A 24122-nucleotide genomic window follows, 5' to 3' on the forward strand; every position below is an offset into this window, starting at 1 on the left:
CAATTATATAGTAATTACAAATATAAAATTTGTATTAGCATATTAATATCACAAATACAAAATAAGTTACTTTTTTAAAAACCTGAACTGTCATACTATTTGCAGAGCTGTTTCTACTACTCAGACCCTAAAATTCATTAAATATTAAAAACTAGCTATCATCTTATTATTAAAATTTATGTATATTTAAATACATGTCTGTAAATAAAGGTTTTGTGCCAGGTATGCTTGATATCTTTAATAACAGAAACTACAATAGTTTGAAAATAACTGTTCAATAACAGGAATACCCAGCAAATATAGAACATGAAATACTGTGTACATGTGAGAAATTAAAATTGTGAAAATACAGAAAATTGTACAAATTAAAAAACATGATTAAAACATAGTAAGATGGGCTTGCTTTTGCACAAATTTTTAAAAAACACAAAAGTGAAAATAATGATATTAGTAGTTATGGATAAGCTCTTCAACTTGGTACACTTTTCCTTCATGTTTGGTTATATTCATAAGATTTTTCAATAAAATAAAACAACACAAGCCAATGTAGATGCTGGTAGTATGAAAGAAAATGACTCACAGAAATATCTGAAATGAATTATTTTAAAAGTCTCTTTTAAGAATCCAAATTCTTAAAAATCAATGATTAACCTTAAAAAAAGAGAAGACTTAAAAAAATAATGAAAACTAAGTCAGGAACTTTGATGCCAAAAATACAAATATTGTTTACTATAGAGAATACCATTTCCAAGTTTTTTAAAAGCATGACTTCAAGGTATTTTAAACAGGATTTAACTTATTTAGTACAAGTTATTAAAAGATCATTAAGAATACTAATATTATTAAGCAAGACAAGATGGGAAGATAGCAGGATAAAAGTGCTCCTGAAAAGATATATATTTAACATATATTAAGTTTAAATGTAGTGATCAAAAAAATACTATTTAAAATAATAAAGCCCTATGATTAATCCTTTTATTATGCAAAAAATAACCTTTACAATTTATCTTTTTAAAAATTTGTATTTTAATGTTTTGAAGCTAAAATACCTATATTTAAGTAAAATTTGTCTAAATCCTTAGGTAATTCAGAATTAGTAATTACAATCAAGTTGTTTTAGTAGCAAAATATTCGTAACTATACCCTTTACCCAGAAATTGTATCATATAAACATGAACTTTATACAAAAGAAAACACATGTGCATTGTAAAAAAGAGAGAAAAGTATACAGTATAGTCAATTTCTTCAGTTATTTCGTTCAGTAAACAAATGCTCTAGTATAAATTGAGTGGCAGTAACTCAATCAGCTATTCTCACAACCAGTCCCAGTTCTTGAGGTTTTCACATAGTGAGATCATCTGAAGATCCCGAACCAAGTGTGATTCTAGAATTTAAACATATTTTTCATGTATTGATACCATACATCGCAAGATAACTATTTCAAATGGTGCCCAACTGAAACAGCAGCAAATCAAAGTAATAACAACACACATTATTACTTTCCTACAACTGATATTAAAAACTTAATCCCTGTGTTAATATACAATTCTATTTATTTGCTGTAGCATGTCAACCTACATTGAAGTCACTTGTGACTATATGTGTTCAGTGGTTAAATTATGTTTAAACTACCTAAAATGCTTCATTTAAATCCTGTCAACTATCAGACCAAACAGAAATAGATCAATAAGGTACAAATCATTATCACAAAAAATTTTTACAAGCTCTCCTCTTCTTAAATTTTGATGTCATAATTTTATATAGCATAGACTGCTTAAACCATCCTCTCTGAGGCTATTCAATGTTCTTTTGGGTGAGTGAGGCCTTGAAAACATCTGATGAAAAATGAGACTTCATTCCTTAAAAAAAATACAAACCCATTCTAGAGAACTGTGGGACAGTATCATCACTGGATTAAGAAAACATTAAAAAAGGATAGAAAAACACTAAAAAAAAAGAACACAACAAAGCACAAACTATAATTTTTCAAAGAAGAATAAACAGATACTGAAAGGGCAAACTAAAGGAATCACTGGGACATATACTCATATTTAACCAGTTACTTCTCAACTAGAACACTAACTTGTAGAAAAGGGCCACTAGGAATTTCTGGGGTTTGTGTACAAGAAGGAAGCCCTAAGGCTTTGTCTCATTGCTCTAAGTCATGCATTTTAATTCATTTTTTAACTTGAATTCATATTAAACTATATGAAATTATTCATCTAAAAGGAACTTTAAAAATGTTCTCTAGAGATATAATTCACATGCCATACAATTCACCCCCTTAAAGTGTACAATTAAGTGGGTTTTGGTATATTTACACATACTGTGTGCAACCATCACCAGAATCAATTTTAAAACATTTTCAAAATGTTTCAAATCTCAAAACAAACAAGCAAAAACAAACCTCTAAACCCTTTAGCTATCACTCCATTTTCCCCATATTCCTCTCCAATCCCCAAGCAGCCTTAAGCAACCATTAATCTACTCTTATAGGCTTTCTGTTTGAGAGATTTAATACAAATAGACTCACATTAATATGTGGTCTTCTGTGACTACTTCAACTTGACATGTTCTCAGTTTCATCCATGTTGTAACATGTATCACTACTTCATTTCTTTTTATGGCCTAATAATATTCCATTAAATAGATACATCATGTTTTCATTATCCATCTATCAGTTGATGAACATCTGGGTTGTTTCTACCTTTTGGCTGTTGTGAATAATGCTGCTGTAATTGTTCATGCCCAAGTCTTTGTGTGGACATATGTTTTTATTTCTCTCGGGTATTTATCTAAGAGTGGAACTGCTGGATCATATTATAACTTTATGTCTAACTTCTTAAGAAACTGTCAAACTGTCTTCCAAAGCAAGCTGTAGCATTTTACCTTCCTACATTAATAATATATGAAGTTTTCAATTTCCCCACATCCTCACCAACACCTATTGGCATCTGACTTTCCAATTCTAGCAACGCTCTATAAAAAGGCTTAAGCAGACATTAATCCACTCTATAGGCTTGTGGTTTTGATTTATTTTTCCCTCATGACTAATGATATCCAGCATCTTCTCATGTACTAATTGGCAGGACTTTGTTCAAAGGCAGTGAAAAACAGTGCACACTGCCTTGAAGGCTTAATCTTCAGAGTGCCCATCTAAGCAATGCTTTCAGTGTAGCAAAATGGTAGTTAATGTAGCTATTCAATGCCTTTTATTACTTTTTTCTTCAAGTATTAAAATGCTAAAACTGAAAAAATTACAGTGACTTGGGGACTACCTATTTTGCCTTTCTTCATTCCATTTCCTCCCTGATGAAATATATTAGAAAGTCAGCAATAAAAATAAGTACTGTTGACCCTTGAACAGCACAGGTTTGAACTGCACTGTCCACTTACACATGGATTTTTTTTTCGCCCAAGAAAGAGGTTAGTACAGTACTGTACAATCCGAGGCTGGCTGAATCCAGGGATGTGAGTCTGTGGATGTGGAACAGTGGTATGACACAAATGGCTGATGATAAAGTCAGAGGTGGATTTTGACTGTCAGAGGGTCAGCACCCCTAAATCCCATGCTGTTCAAGGGTCAACTGCATTTATCTGCTTGGTTTTGATGCACTTTTTTGCTTTATCTGCTAAATTCCCCCCTTTTGCCTCTTATCTTATACCCGCTAAAAGGCACAAAGACCAATATCCATAGGCCTAATATCAGCTTTATGCAGCTGAGCATGTCAAACAAAAAATATTTTTGTAAGAACGCAGCAACAGCTTTCTGATTTACTAAAATAACATACACTTGTAGAAGTACCCAAAATGTGCTCAGCATTCACAACTTTTGATAGGTTCTTTCTGAGGTCACATAATTTCTTCTATGTCTTATACTGAGTTTTTTCCTCCAAAGGGAATGTATTAAATCTATTCATAGTTTATTAAGTTTGCTATCTTATATATATAGTATACTATAGTTCATGAAATGGACTATTTTACTTTGAGGTTGAAGTGGAAATTCTGCAGTTGACTTGACTTGATAAAAAATTTAAGTATCTGAAGAGAAACCTTAGATTTCTAGAATAAGTGCTAGTAATATGGACCTGATTCAAGGAAAGAAACAATTTATTAGAATTGAAGGCAAATAAAAAAGCAAAGGTTGGACCAGTGCCCTTCTTTCCACTGAAAACCATGAAAGAGAGTGAGGAACAGGAACTAACCTTTAATTTGAATGTCAACTATTTGGAGGAAAAAGCTTTAATTTTTTGCCTCTTGATCTCAATTTGCCCATCTGTAAATTGAGAAGATCAAACTAATTTGCCTTTTAGATCTAAGATTGTACAACTACTGTTTATACTGAATAAGTAAATTTCCTATGAAATAAAAACAAGTCCAAGTTCCTACAAATGAAAAATGCAGACCTTGTACTATAATTTTAAAACTGTACTCTTTGTAAGGATGAGGGGAGGAGACTCACTATAAAGGGGGCACAAGAGAATTGTTTTGAGTAATGGCAAGGTTCTAAATCTCAATTGCTATAATGATTACATGACTATATACATTTATCAAAGGTCACTGAGCTATGTTTATGAGCAACTGTTACTGTAAATAAACATTAAATATATTTATACAATAAACATTAATGTTTATACAATTAATGTTTATACAATAAACCTGACTTTAAGAAAAAGTGCACCCTGAAATTTTAATCCTACTTCTAAAAAATCCAACTTATTCTGAATTCTTTTTTTGAAATATTTAGTAACATACCTGTATGGTGCATAGAACTTAAATATTCATTCTGTAGGCCATTCTCACTTTCAGTCCTATCAACAAATTTCTGGCATGTGGGTTCTCCTTTATTCGATTCTTCATTTTCACTTGCAGTATGATTTATTTTTTTCAGACTACATTTCACACTGCTTATGTTTCTCCGGTAACGAGGGTCACTTTCTTCCTGTTCATTATTTGAATCAATTACAGCTATGCAATGCTTTCTGTTTAGCATCTTCTTAATTACAGGCTTGGCAGCAGAGTTTTGTGAACATCTGTCAATTTCACTGGCTGAAGGAGAAGAAATACAACTGTCCTCTACAGGTGAGCTTTTTTGCGTGACTGTATTTTCATGGTAATGAGGATTAGGTTCATACTTTGGTTTTTCCAAACCAGGGAAACAAACAACGGCCAAAAACCAGTGTGCACTGTAAAAAACAAATGAGACTACTGAATATATTACTAGAAAAGTTTATTATATTTGGCAATAAATATTAAAATATTTTTTCTAAAGCTTCTATAAACAAATTTATTAAGAATGCCCAATTTTTTCAATTCTTTTTTTTAGTGTGAAAATAAAAACATTTTTATTCAAATCACAAATTTACTGTCTAATATAAAATAACATTAACATATGCATTTCTGGAAAATCCCACCCAAAAGTTTCTTTATCTGTTCCTTGTTGTCACTGTCACTAGATCCACAGAGCAGCCACAAGGTTCAGACTCATCCCTGGTGTCAGGATGGCATTTAATGTGCTGAGGGCCTCCCAGTGACTCAGATGGTTAATCTACTTGTTTGAAGACTCACTGATTCATTAACAGAGTATAATGTCTATTTAAAAATAACATAATTTTTGTCAGAATTACCTAGCCTGCATTCACTTTTGCAAACAATCCTTTGAACATTTTCTTGCTTTTGGAATGAAAAATTCGTTTTCCAGGCATTTAACAAAATGTAAATTACATCACTGCAATTCATCATTCCCATTTACCTTTCCTTTGTTTTACTTATGCCAAGGGTAAAAAACCAGCAACATTAAAATATCTTCAGAAGTCTAACTAATTAGACTTTATAAGTTTGAACATTTTCTAAATGTTGTACATAATAGTTTTTTAAAGACTTTTCATCTGTGTTTTTCTTATTAATAAGGTGAGTGAGTGAGTGAAAGTTGCTCAGTTGTGTCTGATTCTTTGCGACCGCATGGACTATACAGTCCATGGAATTATCCAAGCCAGAATACTGGAGTGGGTAGCCTATCCCTTCTCCAGGGGATCTTCCTGACCCAGGAATTGAACCGGAGTCACCTGCCACTGCAGGCAGATTCTTTACCAACGAATCTATCAGGGAAGCTTGGTTAATATTAACTAGGTATTATTAAGTATTAATATTAGGTATTAACAGATACTAATAACACTTATTAGGCATTAATAATATAGATTTATTAATACTGAAAATAATATTCTTGTCTCATACTCTACTGAAATAAAATACACTAAATTGAAATAGTGTATCTAGTCTAATTATCACTACAGAAGTATCAATAGAATTCCAGCTAGAGCTGAATTCAGGTATCATCATAGTTCCTGAAGTAGGATATAAGCTATGAATAAGAAGCTATACAGCTAAAAGTGGCTAATATTCATTAATCTAACTAATTTTATTAAGGGTATACTATTTGCTAGGCACAGTGTTATGTGAAAGGGTCTTCCCTGGTGGCTTAGACAGTAAACAATCTGCCTGTAATGCAGGAGACCCAAGTTTGATCCCTGGGTTGGGAAGATTCCCTGGAGAAGGGAATGGCAACCCACTCCAATGAACAGGCTAAAGATGTCAGATAATTTATTAGCTAAGCACAATATTTGTCATAGAGTATGGAGTTCAGTAGATATCTGCTGTATGAAAAATGAATGTTGACCCAGACAAAAGTTATTGCATATTCTATTTATGCAAAATATTAAATTTCCCCAAGGTAATACTAAGAAGCACTGTATGTCTCTTCATTAGACACAATAAATAGAAAAGTTCACAGAGGCTGCCTTCATCCTCAGTACTGAAAATCCAGATGGAGAAATGCTTCCCTCCTCAACTATTAATCCTCAGGACCCTATGGACTTAGGTCAGGCCAGGCTGGGAGAAGAGTGCACACCATCTTCCTCACTTCCTCAGCCCAAAGACACAGCTGACACTAAGTCACATCTCAACTTCAGAAAGGTTATAAAGTGAAAAAACGTGCTTTAAAAATTGATTAAACATGGTATAACACAGTGATTCTCAACCTACAGCTGAAACCGAAGTCTATCACAGTTATAAACATTTTTCAGCTATGATAATATGGATGAGCCATAGTTTTTCTGTTGTAATAACTTGGGGAAAAAATCTTCCTTCACCTAGCTGTAAAGAGAAAGCTGAATCGGATACATCTCACCTTACTTTCAACCTCTAAGAGCCAGAGTTTTGCTTTTATGATCCCTTTTAATGGCAGATACCTTGACCTTAAGCCATTAGTGGGAGGCATGGCTAAAACAGGCAATTTCACTTAGTTTAATTTGATGTTTGGATTAGGTCCAAACATCAAATTTCTGTTCCTTGTCCATTACTACAACAATTTTTAACAAATAGCTTATCAACTTTTAGCTTAAAGAAATTACCACCACCAGGAAAATTAAAATAGATGACGAATACAGGGCAGCCTATCTAGTTAGTTTTACCTCTTTATAAAAAAGATGATCTGGAAGTTATTCTTCCTCATGATCTGGAAGTTCCCTCATGATCTGGAAGTTATTCTTCCATCTACGAACAGCACAGTTCTGCAGAACACAACTAATTCACTCGCTACCTTTCACCAAGACAACCAAGATGACACGAAGCACTAAACATAGCATCCACCCACATCAGTCACCACAACTAAGGATGTGCCTCTATTACTATATTATATATGCCTCAAATTATATTTTTATTTTAAATTTTTATAATTAATTTCTGACAAATGGCTTCCCATGTATACCCCTCCCTTTTACCAAGTGGGCAGCTCATTTGCTACTTGATATGACAAATTAATGTCAAGAAATCTAATTTTGAGGAAAATGAAGAAATTATAAAGATTAATTTTAAACTTAGTTTTAAATTTTATTGATACTATACTATGTTTAACTCAAATCATTTTGAAGAGGCTGGGCTTTACAGTCATAACCAATGTTTTAACCTAGTCTACTATCTTTGGCTGGGCTAATTAGAGATAATAATAGGTGTTATAATTAAAGCATGATTTTTTTTTTTTTAATTTTTTTTCTAATTTTATTTTATTTTTAAACTTTACATAATTGTACTAGTTTTGCCAAATATCAAAATGAATCCATCACAGGTATACATGTGTTCCCCATCCCGATGATGGGGAAAAGCATGATTTTAAATAAAAAGAATCTGACTATACTACATAGTAAATGTTTTTTATAGTGAGAAAGAGAGCACATTCAGAAGCTAGCTTGGCACAGACAGGCGTATTAGACATTAAAATCTTACAGAACACCAACCTCAAACAAAGTTACTCTGCAACCATGATAAAAATGAGACAAAGCAAGGTCATTTCATAATTTGTCTTAGCAGAGACAAATATAAGGTCACAATGCAACCCTTCAAAATACCAAATATCTTTTTGCTAAATGAGTGAATGCATGCCGCTGGAGCGGTTGTGAGGAGATACCCCATGTCCAAGGGCAAAGGAGAAGCCCCAGCAAGATGGTAGGTGAAATCGCCTTTAGAATCAAACTCCATACCCACCAGAGATGCTCAAAGGGCTCAAATATACCTTGTGTACAACAGGACCCAGAGACCCCACAGAGACTGAGACAGAACTGTGTGTGAGTGTCTCCTGCGGAGGTATGGGTAAGCAGTGGCCTGTCACAAGGGCAGGGGGCACTGAGTGTAGCAGTGTGGGCATGGGACCTTTTGAAGGAGGTCGCCATTATCATTGTTACCTCCACCAGAGTTTGGCTCCAGGTAAACAGCAGGGAGGGAACACAGCCCCACCCAGCAACAGAAAACTGGACTACAGATTTACTGAGCATGGCCCTGCCCATCAGAACAAGACCCTGTTTCCCCTTAGTCAGTCTCTCCAATCAGGAAGCTTCTGTAACCTTCTCCAAAAGAGGGAAGACAGACTGAAAACCACAATCACAGAAAACTAACCAATCTAATCACATGGATGCTTTACAATATGAGCCACCAGGGAAGCCTCACATGGACCACAGCTTTGTCTAACTCAATGAAACTATGAACCATGCCAAGTAGGGCCACCCAGGACAGATGGGTCATGGTGGAGAGTTTTGACAAAACATGGTCCACTGGAGAAGGGAATGGCAAACCACTTCAGTATTCTTGCCTTGAGAACCCCAGGAACAGTATGAAAAGGCAAAAAGATAGGACACTGAAAGATGAACTCCCCAAGTCTGTAGGTGCCCAATATGCTACCGGAGATAAATGGAGAAATAACTCCAGAAAGAATAGAGAGACACAGCCAAAACAAAAACAACATCCAGTAGTGGATGTGATTGGTGATGAAGTAAACACCGAAGCTGTAATGAGTAATACTGCATAAGAACCTGCAATGAATCAAGGTCCATGAATCAAGGCAAATTGGAAGTGGTCAAATAAGAGATGGCAAGATGAACACTGACACTTTAGGAATCAACAAACAAATCAGATGGACTGGATTGGGTGAATTTAACTCAGATGACCATGATATCCACTACTGTGGGCAAGAATCCTGAGAAGAAATGGAGTAGCCATCATAGTCAACAAAAGAGTCTGAAATGCAGTACTTGGATACAATCTCAAAAACGACAGAATGATCTCTGTTCATTACCAAGGCAAACCATTCAATATCACAGTAATCCAAGTCTATGCCCCGAACAGTAATGCTGAAGAAGTTGAAGTTGAATGGTTCTATGAAGACCTATAAGACCTTATAGAACTAATACCCAAAAAAGATGTCCTTTTCATTATGGGGGACTGGAATGCAAAAGTAAGAAGTCAAGAAATACCTGGAGTAACAGGCAAATTTGGCCTTGGAGTACAGAATGAAGCAGCAAAGTCTAATAAGAGTTTTGCCAAGAGAATGATCTGGTCATAGCAAACACACTCTTCCAACAACACAACAGAAGACTCTACACATGGACATCACCAGATGGTCAATACCGAAATCAGACTGATTATATTCTTTGCAGCCAACGATGGAGAAGCTCTATACAGTTAGCAGAAACAACACCGGGAGCTGACTGTGACTCAGATCATGAACTCCTTACTGCCAAATTCAGACTTAAATTGAAGAAAGTGGGGAAGACCACTAGACCATTCAGGTATGACCTAAATCAAATCTCTTACAATTATACACTGGAAGAGACAAACAGATTCAAGGGATTAGATCTGATAGGCAGTGCGTGAAGACCTATGGATGGCAGTTCATGACATCGTACAGGTGACAGGGATCAAGACCATCCCCAAGGAAAAATGCAAAAAGGCAAAATGGTTGTCTGAGGAGGCCTTACAGATAGCTGTGAAAAAAAGAGAAGTGAAAGGCAATGGAGAAAAGGAAAGATATACCCATTTGAATGCAGAGTTCCAAAGAATAGCAAGGAGAGATAAGAAAGCCTTCCTCAGTGATCAATGCAAAAAAAAGAGCAAAACAATAGAATGGAAAAGACTAGAGATTTCTTCAAGAAAATCAGAGATACCAAGGCAACATTTTATGGAAAGATGGGCTCAATAAAGGACAGAAATGGTATGGACCTAACAGAAGCAGAAGATATTAAGAAAAGGTGGCAAGAATACACAGAAGAACTGTACAAAAAAGATATTCACAACCCAGATAATCACGATGGTGTGATCACTCACCTAGAGCCAGACATTCTGGAAGGCAAAGTCAAGTGTGCTTTGGGAATCATCATAATGAACAAAGCTAGTGGAGATGATGGAATTCCAGTTGAGCTATTACAAGTCTTAGAAGATGATGCTGTGAAAGTGCTGCACTCAATATGCCAGCACATTTGGAAAACTCAGCAGTGGCCACAGGACTGGAAAAGGGCAGTTTTTATTCCAATCCCAAAGAAAGGCAATGCCAAAGAATGCTCAAACTACAGCACAATTGCACTTATCTCACACGCTAGTAAAGAAATGCTGAAAATTCTCCAAGCTAAGCTTCAATGGTATGTGAACTGTGAACTTCAGATGTTCAAGCTAGATTTAGAAAAGGCAGAGGAACCAGAGATCAAATTGCCAACATCCGATGGATCATCAAAAAAGCAAGAGAGTTCCAGAAAAACATCTACTTCTGCTTTGTTGACTATACAAAGCCTTTAAATGTGTGGATCACAACAAACTGTGGAAAATTACCAGACCACCTGACCTGCCTCTTGAGAAATCTGTATGCAGATCAGAAAGCAACAGTTAGAACTGGACATAACAGACTGGTTCCAAATAGGGAAATGAGTACGTCAAGACTGTATATTGTCAGCCTGCTTATTTTAACTTATATGCAGAGTACATCATGAGAAACACTGGGCTGGAGGAAGCTCAAGCTAGAATCAAGATTGCCAGGAGAAATATCAATAACCTCAGATATGCAGATGACACCTCCCTTATGGAAGAAAGTAAAGAGGAACTAAAAAGCCTCTTGATGAAAGTGAAAGAGGAGAGTGAAAATGTTAAAGCTCAACATTCAGAAAACTAAGATCATGGCATCTGGTCCCATCACTTCATGGCAAATAGATGGGGAAACAATTAAAACAGTGTCAGACTTTATTTTTGGGGGCTCCAAAATCACTGCAGATGGTGACTGCAGCCATGAAATAAAAAGACGCTTGTTCTTTGGAAGAAAAGTTATGACCAACCTAGACAGCATATTCAAAAGCAGAGACATTACTTTGCCAACAAAGGTCCATCTAGTCAAGGCTATGGTTTTTCCAGTAGTCATGTAAGGATGTGAGAGTTGGACTACAAAGAAGGCTGAGCACCAAAGAATTGATGCTTTTGAACTGTGGTGTTGGAGAAGACTCTTGAGAGTCCCTTGGCCTGCAAGGAGATCCAACCAGTCCATCCTAAAAGAGATCAGTCCTGAATATTCATTGGAAGGACTGATGCTCAATCTGAAACTCCAATACTTTGGCTACCTGATGCAAAGAGCTGACTCACTGCAAAAGACCTGATGTTGGGAAGACTGAAGGTGAGAGGAGAATGGGACGACAGAGGATGAGACGGTTGGACATGAGATTGAGTAAACTCTGGGAGTTGGTGATCGACAGGAGGCCTGGTGTGCTTCAGTGCATGGGGTCGCAAAGAGTTGGACACGACTGGGCGACTGAACTGATCGACTGACTGAGTTCTTTATCCAAACAAACCACTGCTTCCTTAGACCTTCCCTCAAACCACCAAAACAAAGACCAAATTCTGCTACTGCCTCTTTCAAACACATTTTTATTTAGAGCAGTTATGGTCGGCCATGGTATATGTTCTCCCTGAATACAAGTACTAAACCCATGCTGCCCAATTACAAGAGTATTCCTGGAGGTCTTTGGCTGGAGGGCAGGACAGTTAGAAAATGAAATACAGAAACTCTCAAGTGCAAATTGTATAATAATACTAAGGTATACATCTATGCCTCTCTAGTCACTGGGTGAGAATAACATGAAATGTTTACCACCTCTATTTACTTAGGAAATAGCTTCAGGTAGTAAACATGGTTTTCAGTGAGCAAATGACATAAATCCAGCCACCTTCTCTTCATTTTGGTTGAGTCAAAGTGTGTTTTATAAACTAAAAATCCAAATTCTTCTGTGTGACCTAATCACCATTCTGTACAAGGTAGTGTTTTCTATAGGATGTCTCCTAGACCACAAGTACCATTTTTAAAAGATGACATTATTCTACACTGATGAATCAAATGAAATTAGGAAGATTTCTTATTACTTGTAAAATTCCATATCTTACATGATTCACTGAAAAAGTATATTAATATCCATAAAATAAGAAGTATAAGTATCAACATATACAAAAAATTTCAGAAAGAAGTTTAAAACTGGATGAATTATTCACCTCATAAACATATTTTCTAAAAATTGCCATCACATTTACATAAAGAAAACTGTTACTCACGCTTCATTAAGGGGTACAAAAATAAAATCCTTCTCAAAAATATCTACATGCCGGGTCCATGTTTTTACTCTTCCATGTCGCTTCTGCTGTATTCTGTAAGACAAGAAGAGAACTATCAAGCTTCTGAAATGTTTCCAGTGTTGTCAGCCTATATGCAGCAATTTATACATTACAGTGATTAAGATGTCAACAGATCAAACAGCTGTATAAGAGGATTTAACAAGATGTGAAAAGAAAGCAAAATATCTGAGATGGAGCTGGGAAGATGTGAAACTGACCATCACTGAATCTGGAAGAAAGAGATTCTTTAATTCCTACTATTTCTTACTAGGGTGCTTATTGTTGCAGAACTGGTTTTAGCAAAAATATTGAGTGTGTATCAGACTGTGACCCATAAGAACTAAGGTGAAGAGAGGAGGGAAAGTGAGCACTGTTTTACAGTAGGTAAAACAGGACAAATTATCAGGACTGGTCAAAACCAACCACTACCATCAACTCTGGGCTTCCCTGATAGCTCCGCTGGTAAAGAATTCACCTGCAATGCAGGAGACCTGGGTTTGATCCCTGGATTGGGAAGATCCCCTGGAGAAGGGAAAGACTACCCACTCCAGTATTCTGGCCTGGAGAATTCCATGGAGTGTATAGTCCATGGGGTTGCAAAGAGTAGGACACTACTGAGTGACTTTCACTTTCTTTCTTTCACCATAAACTCTAAGATACAAAATTAGATATCACTGAAACAGTGGAAAACTTATTTATATTGTACACAACAGCCATTGATTCAAGACATTTAATAGCACTGATAACAACAACGGACTCTCGTGTGTATCTTGTAACCAATTACCAGCAAGTATTAGAGCTGGATGCACTCGCTATATGGAAAGGCATTATAAATAACTCAGGGCTCATATGTAGAATACTGTTTCCTTGTCTGAGAATTATTATCCAAAGAACTTATTAATATTACAGATTCACAGGTTCCACTGTTAAAGATACTACAGATGGAACATGTAGGGTAAAACAGAGCAATTGGTATTTAATAACTTTCAAGATTTAATAAGATTCAAGTAATTTTCCTTTTTTAAACTTTCATATATATTTGGAAAATATTGATCGACATATTAGACCTAAAACCTTTACGAATCCCAGGTATTCTTTGGGTTTTAAATATTATAAGCTATATAAATTTTGCTAATTGAGACTAGAAGGAAAAAAAGTTGCTTTAATATAAATAAGTGATTTTTTTCCTAAGTTAAACTTAAGTGACTTACTATGCTATGCTAAGTCACTTCAGTCATGTACGACTCTGTGCGACCCCATAGACGGCAGCCCACCAGGCTCCCCCGTCCCTGGGATTCTCCAGGCAAGAACACTGGAGTGGGTTGCCATTTTCTTCTCCAATGCATGAAAGTGAAAAGTGAAAGTGAAGTCGCTCAGTCGTGTCCGACTCTTAGCGACCCCGTGGACTGCAGCTTACCAATATCTAGTAAATATTTTCAAAAAGCTTGACTTACGATAGATTAGTTGTTTCATGAAGATTTCTCCTCTCCCTTTGATTAAGGCGTTTATAGAAAAAAGAACTGAATATATGAATTCGGTCAGCTTCTTCTTTCTTCAATTTTTCAAGCACCAAATACCTGTTTTATACGAAGCAATTCCAAACAGAATGAATTTAAGTTTGTGTACTAAAAACAGAGTGATCAAATACCTATTCACCACCAATCTCCATTCCTTTAAACTGAAAGACTTTATAAACAAAATTTCACATTCTAGACAATGATTACTATCAGATTATTTCTAAGTAATAAAACATGATATTTAAGAGTAAAACTAGAACTTGAAAGATCTAATCTTTTTAAACAAGGGCACATTTATGAACATTCACATAAACTTTATCAAAGCCAACAGAAATGCTAGAAATGCTCATCAATCAATGAATGGAAAATGTGGTATACCCATACAATGGAAAATTACACAGCAATAAAAAGAAATGAAGTTGATGCATGTAGTTTGATAAAAAGAACCTTGAAAATGTTATGCTAAGTGAAAGAAGCTAGCACAGAAAAGTACATATTGTATGATTCCATGTATATGAAATGTTCAGAATATGCAAATCCATAGACATAGTGAGGAGACTGGTGGTTGCCAGAGCTGCGAGTAAGGTTCGAGGGAAATGGGGAGTCACTCCTAATGGGTACTGAATTCTGTGAGGGATGAAAATGTTCTAGTATTAATTATGGTGGTGGCTTCAAAACTGAACACACTAAAAACCACTGGAATTATACAGTTGAAATGTGTGATCTGTATGGTATATGCACTATATCTTAATAAAGCTATCTTTATGTATTATTTTGTTTTAAACACTTTAAATAAACCATGGATGACCTAGCCATAGACTACTTTTTATAAAAACAGAAATGAAACAGAAAGAACCTGTACAGTGGTGAGGCTGTAACAATGACTAGTCTTTAAAGTGATCTTATATCAGTTCTAATTTTTCCTTGCTTTAGTTGTTTTTTTCCTGAAGGTAGGTCTATATTAAAACAAATAGATATGGTCCTTTAAATTACAAAGATAAATTATGATACATTAAATTTAATTGTTTACGTCTTAAACTCCCTCAAAGGAGCTATGCAAAGTCAAGCTTATGGCCACATTCATCTTATTAAAATGAGGCTCATAAGAAAACCTTGTGAAATCTTGCACAGAAAAAGGAAGTACCCACAGGGCACACCTTTGAGGCCTGTCACTTTAATCATAATATTCAATAATTCTAAAGCTCAAAAAGGACATAACTTACAGATTTCTTGCTTTAGGGCAACTCAGTGTGCCCCCACAAAGGATATAAGACAGTGAATCAGCTCATGACACAGTTTAAATCAACTGCTGAATTCTACATCTTATATTCAAAACAGAGCATGTAGTGAATTAGACTTGAACTTACAGACTGTAACCATAATGGGTGAACCATGCTGCTTTACCAAAAAAAATGACAATGGCTCTTTTGTAAACTGAACTGAATGAACAATGGGATTTGGTGACTTAAGAAAACAGACTATACTTCATATACAAACAGACCCATGCTTTATTTTTGTAAATGTACGAAATTAATTTAAAGATGAAAGGATTTTCATACAGAAAACTTAAGAAAGATCTACAGACGTATTAGAAATAAGTTTTATCAAGATGGCTGGCTATAAGATCAGAAAATATTTTTACTGAAATACTCAAAAATATGAGTATCAGTCATGTCCAAATTGCATAAATTTAGTGGCAGGCTCCTCAAGCTTGGCACCACTGACATTTTAAGCCAGATAATTCTTTATTGCTGGGATTGTCCTGTGCAGTGCAGTGTGTTTAGCGTTATCTCTGGCCTCTACCCACTAGATGCTATTAGATTGTATCCTTTCCTTTTGTGAGAACCAAAAATGCCCACAGACATTGTCAAACAACCCCTGGGGCCAAAGCTGCCTCCAGTTGAGATTAACTGATTCAGTGCGATCACAATCAAAATCGCAAAAGAATTTTAAAAACTGTATTTGATAGGCTGATACTAAAATTTATCTGAAAGAATTAAAAAGGTCAAGCATATGCAAAACATTTGTGAAGAATATTGCCTTTTTAGATAACAAGAATAAAGAAATAGTAATCATGGCAGTGTGGTACTGATGCAGGGACAGGTACACGGCCGATGGAGCAGACTACAGAGTCCTGAAAACAAATCTGTGCCACTGTTATCTTAGTATATGACAGAGGCAGGATTTCACATTGGTAGGGAGAGAATGAACTGTTTCACAAATAATACCAGGGCAATTATTTGTCCACACTGAAAAACATGAAATTAAGTCTCTATCTGATACCATGCATAAAAACAAATCCTATAGGAATTAAGGACATAAAAGTGAAAAAACAAAACTTCAAAAAGCCTTTTAAAGTAACTAGTTCTGTCTCTCTAATCTGATATACATCCTTAAGTATTAACATTTCTGTGACTATATATAGTTCTGGGTTTTTCATGTACATGTATGAGAATTATTAATTTTAACTTGAATAGCTGTTTCTTATTCTGGAATTAAAGGTAAATCCAAGTTTATCACACACACACACAAAAAAACAGGAATTTCTTTCACTTTGAAATTTTTCTTTCCATGTATAAATCATTTAAATATTGAAAGTCATGCACCTGTTATAAGGTGGACAATCTAATAATTATGAAATTTATATTACAGGATGAAGTTAAAATATCTTTCCCTCTGTATTTTATTAACATTCTCTAGATACAATGCCCTTCTACCTCTTATAAGTATGGCAAACTGTTTAAAGGTTTGCTTCTAACTTGTAGAGTTAGAAATGGAAAAGAATGAGCAGCTCTGGTGGCAACTGAATTACTTATTTCAATAGTGAAATTTGAAAAAGTTTCCTCTTTGTAACTCACTTCTAAAAATCATGAGACAAATATAAACGCAGATTTTTTAAAAATCACGCATTTTGTTAGATTATTTGGAATAGTAATTTGCATGAGAAAAGGCAGAACTTGTAGATAATGTAAGTTCATTGTAAAAAATTTGCTTTAAAGTTTAACTATATGCTGTCAAGAGGCCTACTGAAAATAATTTCAAAAAAATAACTATAAAATCTCTACTCTAAAAAGTATAGATTAGTATGAAATACAATAAACTAAAATGTAAACAAAATATAGGAACTTATTTTGTAGATACATCTATATGCTTTCAGAAAGAATTTTTTTAAACATAAAGACTTAAATAGGTTAAAAGTAAAAGGATGAAGAAACATACATCATGCAAACATGAACCAAAAAAAAGCTGGAGTTGCTATATTAATTTTGAACAAAGTAGGATTAAAAACAAGGAGATTATCAAGAATAAAAAGGAATATTATATAATGACAAGGGGCTTGATTCTCCAAGAAGACATTAACATGCATGTACCTAACAGAAGAGCTTCGCAATACATTAAGGAGAAAGAGACAAGTCAGTAATTATGGCTGGAGATCAATGACTTTCTCAGGAGCTGAGAGAACAAGCAGGTATAAAATCACTAAGGACAAAGATGACATGAATGGTGCTGTCAAACTTGACCTAGCTGACATTCATACAACACTTTATCCAATAATGGCAGCACTGTCCTACACAATTGCTTAAGATTTTGCAGCTGCTTGGTTTCTTAAGGTAGTATACATAAAGACATAACGTCTCTTGAAAAATTATGGAAAAAATGCACAACAGTTTACAATCTTAACCATTTTTAAGTGTACAATTCAATAATGTTAAGTATATTCATACTGTGTGAAACAGATCTCCAAAACTTTATTTTGCAAAACGAAAACTCTATATCCATTAAACAGTAACTCCCTTTTCCCTTGCTCTGCAGCCCTGGGTCATCAGTTCTTTGCTTTTCTATGAATTTGACTACTTCAGTTCCTCATGTAAGTGGATTCATACAGTGTTTGTCTTTATGTGACGGTCTCATTTCACACTGTATAATGCGTTCAGGTTCATCCATGCTGAAGCATGCGAAGGGTTTCCTTCCTTTTAAGGGTGAATAATACTCCATTATATATATCACATTTTGTTTATAACCTCATCCATCAATGAACATATGTGTTACTTCCACATTTTAGCTATTATGAATAGTGCTACTATGAACATGGGTATGCAAACATCTCTAAAATAGCTCTACCTTCAATTCTTTTGTATATCCAGAAGTAGGGCTGCTGGATCAAATGGCAGTTCTATTTTTAATTTCTTGAGGAACCACAACACTGTCTTCTGCAGAGGCTGTTCCATCTTATACTCCAACCAGCTGTGTACCAGGGCTAGAACTTGTTCACATTCTCTTGTATACTTGTTATTTTGGGGGATTTTTTTTTTTTTTTAATAAAGCAGCCATCCTACTTAATGGGTGTGAGGTGAGATCTCACTGTGGTTTTGACGTTCATTTCTCTGATGATTAATAACACTGAAGATCTTTCCATATGATTTGTTGGGTATTTTTATGAAATAATATCCTTTAATTTAGTTATTAAGAACTTTGAACTTGTCCTTGAATATGTGTGAGGTTTCAAAAGAATCTACATATGCAAAGTTAGGCATTTAAAATCTAGGACAGTTTCTCTTGCCAGCAAATCTTTATTTTAAAATTCTTACCTCTCAAATACCTTCAGAATCTATTGTCTCCTTACTCGCTCTCTCTTAAAATCTACTCTGCAGGGTTTGTCCTTATAGCCCTTTTTCTCATTCTGTATCCCTCACTGTGCAATTTCATCCATTCTCCCAATTAAACTACTATCTGTAAAGCCTTCTATCTCTATGTGTCTCTAGGTCAGAACTCAACTGACCTCTATAATCATATATACAATTGTTTACTGACACGGTCCCTTTTGTCATATCACAGTTCGGTGAGTGGCAACATCATTTGGACATCTTACTAGTAAGAAAACTAGGAGTTATTTGACACCTATTTATTTATCTTCTTAATATGCAGTTGATCAGTCCAGGACTTCTGCTAAACAACTCTACCTCTTAAAACATTTCATTATTTCTTCTTCACTGCAACTGAAATGCCTTAACTAGGCTTCTTATATCACCTTAATTGAATTTGCTTAAATCATCTCTCATCTAGACATTCACAATAAACCTGCTTGTCAAAATGACCTTAAGGAAACAATTACACGTCACTTTTCTGATCAAAATCTTTCATTGTGAATAATAATGCTGTCTTTTCCCCAAGTGTGGGCTGCAATCATAGGCTATAAAAATCAATCCAGGGGCTTTTAACAACCAGTTTAAAAATATATATATTATACATTTGAATAAACAAAATATACTGGAGAGCACTAGACACACCGATGGTTTTGTTTCATACCCACATTCATCTTACATCACAAAGCAGTAAACACACACAGTTTATACATACATAAACACACTACACATACATGTTATGTGTGTGTATTCCAGATCATGATGTAGGCCCTTCAAGGAAAGCTTCTTGATTCTTCATTTCTCAACCCCCAAAGAGAATGATGCTTTCTTTTTCTGCTATATTTGTACCATGTTAATGCTTCTGTCAATACTTTAATCCCATATTTGTATTCCCTATAAAATCATAAACTTCTAACACAGCGTGTGTGTGTGCTCAATCACTCAGTCATCTCTGACTCTTTGAGACTACAGCCCACCAGGCTCCTTGGTCCATGGACTCTTCCAGGCAAGAATACTGGAGTGGGTTGCCATTTCCTTCTTCAGGGGATCTTGCTGACTCAGGGATAGTACCCGGGTCTCCCGTACTCAGGCAGATTCTTTACCATCTGAGCCATCAAGGAAGCCCCAAACACTCTAACAGTAACAATGTAATAAGCTACTATCTATGATCACTTTGCACGTGCTATTTTGTCTAGCACCTGAAATGTGCATCTCAAGTACATTCTCATGATTCTTTTAGATATTATTCCCATTTAAAAAATTCATTTATTTTGAGGATAATTACAATATTGTGATGGTTTTTGCCACACATCAACATGAATTTGCCATAGGTATACATGTTTCCCCCACATCCTGAACCTCCCTCGCACAGTCCTCCCCACCCTATCCCTCTAGGTTGTCACAGAGCACCAGCTTTGGGTGCCCTGCTTCATGCATGGACATCAAACATGCTGGACATTTTTACACAGGGTAACGTATATATTTTAATGCCATTCTCTCAAATCATCCCACCCTCTCCTTTTTCCACTGAGTCCAAACGTCTGCTCTTTACGTCTGTGTCTCCTTTGCCGCCCTGCATGTAGAATCATCCATTGGTACCATCTTTCTAAGTTCCATATATATGCATTAATATACAATATTCATCTTTCTGCCCTGCAGATAGATTCATCAGACTGCATATATATGCATTAAATATACAGTATTTGTTTTCCTCCTTCTGACTTACTTCACTCTGTATAATAGGTTCTAGGTTCATCCACTTCTTTAGAACTGACTCAAATGCATTCCTTCTTATAGCTGAGTAATATTCCATGGTGTATATGTACCACAACTTCTTTATCCATTCATCTGCTGATGGACATCTAGATTGCTTCTGTGTTCTAGCTAATGTAAATAGTGCTGCAATGAACACTGGGTCTGACAATGAAAGCACAGTGTCTCTTTCAATTCTGGTTTCTTCAGGGTATATGCCCAGCACTGGGACCACTGGGCCATATGGCGGTTCTATACCCAGTTTTTTAAGGAATCTCCACCTTCTTCTCTATAGTGGCTGTTCCAGTTTGCAATCCCACAAACAGTGTAAGAGGGTTCCCTTTCTCCATACCATCTCCAGCACTACCATTCAACATAGTTTTGGAAGTCCTAGCCACAGCAATTAGGTAAGAAATAGAAATACAAGGAATCCAGATTGGAAAAGGAGAAGTAACACCCTCACTGCAGATGACATGATCCTTTACATAGAAAAGCCTAAAGATGCCATCAGAAATTACTAAAGCTAATCAATGAATACAGTAAAGTCACAGGATATAAAATTAATACACAGAAATCCCTTGCATTCCCATTATTCTCATTTTTAAAATGAAGAAATACATACAGAGACATTACTTTCGAAATGTCACACAGTAAGTGGCATTGATGGAATTCAAAATACAACTCTGACTCTAGAAAACAAACATATACATTATGATGTGTTAAAAATTTGCTGAAAGGCTAGGAGAAAATTAACTTACTTCAAATAAAAGTCTATAATAACATCATTTAAAAATTCTCCTTCACTTAGACAATGCAGGTCCTCATTAGTAACGGAGATGCCTCCCTTAGCTGGAGGTGGTGGATATACTATCAATCTGTAACAAAATTTTAAAATATAAGCAAACAAAACAAAAATAGGTCTGTATAACACTGAAATGTAATAAAACAGAAGAAATTTAAGTGTTGCAAATGTAAAGGAATTCTCTCACTTTTCTACAGGACCCATGAAGATGGTATGGCTCTCTCCAGTTTCTTCCTCATCATCAAAAAACTGGAATTCTTGTTTGTTTTTAAGTTGTATTTTAGATTCAAGGGCCACCTGGTAAGGAAAATTAAATTACCAGTTCACAAAATCAATTTGAAAAAATTTCAACAGAAAGATAAAGGCAAGAATGCTTTTCAATTAAAAAGGATTAAAAATAAGAAACAGGCAAAACTAGAGTCCACTTTCTTTTTATCTGTAGCTTCTAGAACAATGATACTTCCAATTTTTGTAACTGGTTTTCTGGTATCTTGTCTAAGATCTCTACCATCCATATTAAATTAGATTATGTTAGTAAAATCCAAAGAACAGATAGTGGATTTTTTCTTCTACAAGTGGAGGCCTACCTAAGTTCAGTGCCTAGGAAATCCATGGAATATGGGAGCAGAGGCTCAGGGAACACAGTCCATTGAGCTTCAGTTCTCCAGAATCAAGGAGTCCTTAAAGAAAGAGCCTTCCATTGAAATCTGAGTCCATCACAGCTGCCTTATGGCTCCAACTGCTCTTTTCTTCCTCTGGAATTATTTCCTGTAGCCAATTCTGCAAAAGAAGGGGAATGGTTCCCCTTCCTCCTCCTGTTCTTTTCTTCCACCCACTAACTGTGTGGATAGTTCTTTTCTGGTGAAGTCTTGCTCAACTTCACCAATATTATGCCTTGGATAGCCCTATTTCCAAATTTGTAGGCAGGCTGCAACATTTAAGTATTTCTAATAAATTGTCAGCAAACTCCAGTTGCTGTGGTAGGAGACAAATTTCGAGTATTTAAGTTATATTTTTATTGAATAACTTATATTGTATGTTATAATAGTATTGTGGCCTTTGATTCAGGTGGCTTCAGAATTACCTACTACATGATCAATTATTCTAGAATCAGTTATTCTAGAACTGGTGAGAGTCAGAATCAAACGGTTTATGTGCTTCCTTTCCAAGTTTTCAACCGTGTATGCACATGTTACACATAAAAGTATAATACATCAGGGACCAAAATGCCTTTATTTGTATTGAAGCCAATGTCACCAATAGGAATCACTAGCAAAATGTAAGAACTAGAATACCAGTCACTTTGAATGTAGCACTGCATGTATATGTATGCTGAGGGCAGGGAGCGGGCGGGGCGGTGAGGGGAAGAAAAAGGGACAAGAGAAAAAGAAAAGGAGACAAAAAGTAAAGACAAGAATGGAATGTGGAAAGAAACTAAAATACTTCCAAGACTTGTACCAAATACTATTTGTGTCACAAATCACCCACCACCGTTAAATGTTTTGACACCATGTAGTTTACAAATTACACATAAAAGCAAATAATTCTGAAATGGAAATAAAAAGAGCTAACTCCAAATAAGCAATATGATAATGAAACACATTTCCCTTTAAAGTTACCATTTAAAAAATAATTACATTTTTAATTTTGTTTTCTTTTTGCACACAACTTCCTTTGATGCTCTCTTCATAGGTTCTTGTGCAGGCAACAAGTCTGCTATTGGCTTCATCAAAGGGAATTTTCACAAAAAAATTTGACACATTATTCTTTATACCAATGTCAGTAATAATATTTTCAAATAGCATATTTGCCTGAGGATCAAGGCCATTTTGAAAAATTAGAATTATGTATTGTTCTTCCAAATCTGAAAAGAAACCAATATAATTATAAGTCTAACAGAAAAAAATAAGTAAATAGATACTAAAATAAAAAGTAACTAGCTATTTCCAAGAATATCACCAGAAATCCTGGTATAAATGTTCAAAACAGTGTTTGGCATACAGTGGATATATAATAAATACTAAAATAAGGACCAATAATACTGTCACCTAACAATGTCACTTCAGTCAATTAAGAGAAAGGAACCAGAACACATTACCCTAGCAGCAGCTCTAGAATGAATCTATTCATAGATGTAACTAATTTATTTCACCTAATAGGATCCAAGTATATTGAGTTTTAAACATATAATCCATCAATACTGCTGTCAATTGGCAGTAACTCCAGATTTAACTGTAAAAACCAATATTCACTAATGTGTCAACTCTTGCAGCTTTCATAGTTATCTATCACTTACTTATCATTAAGCTGAAGGAGCAATTAGTGAGGAGAAATATTTTACAACTAGTCACACTATGCCACAAATGTTAGGGGGAAGGGAAACAAACAAACTGGAGAACCACATTGATTTATTGTAGAAAATGAAGGCCTGTTACTGAACTT

The 24122-nt window shown here is 35.2% G+C and overlaps 1 protein-coding gene across 1 annotated transcript in view; it reads right to left on the reverse strand.

Annotated features, from left to right (window-relative positions):
* SENP6 (SUMO1/sentrin specific peptidase 6) overlaps nt 1–24122 on the reverse strand; it is a 122388-nt gene that overhangs the window by 9659 nt on the left and 88607 nt on the right. The window contains exons 16-21 of the mRNA XM_010855270.1: nt 23318–23544; nt 21868–21977; nt 21637–21753; nt 14421–14543; nt 12907–12999; nt 4756–5186 (exon numbers count right to left, since the gene is read on the reverse strand). Of these exons, the coding sequence (XP_010853572.1) occupies nt 4756–5186; nt 12907–12999; nt 14421–14543; nt 21637–21753; nt 21868–21977; nt 23318–23544 (1101 nt within the window). The remainder of the gene's footprint in view (nt 1–4755; nt 5187–12906; nt 13000–14420; nt 14544–21636; nt 21754–21867; nt 21978–23317; nt 23545–24122) is intronic.

Source organism: Bison bison, unplaced genomic scaffold (assembly GCF_000754665.1).
Source record: "Bison bison bison isolate TAMUID 2011002044 unplaced genomic scaffold, Bison_UMD1.0 scf7180017864362, whole genome shotgun sequence".
Classification (NCBI taxonomy): domain Eukaryota; kingdom Metazoa; phylum Chordata; class Mammalia; order Artiodactyla; family Bovidae; genus Bison; species Bison bison.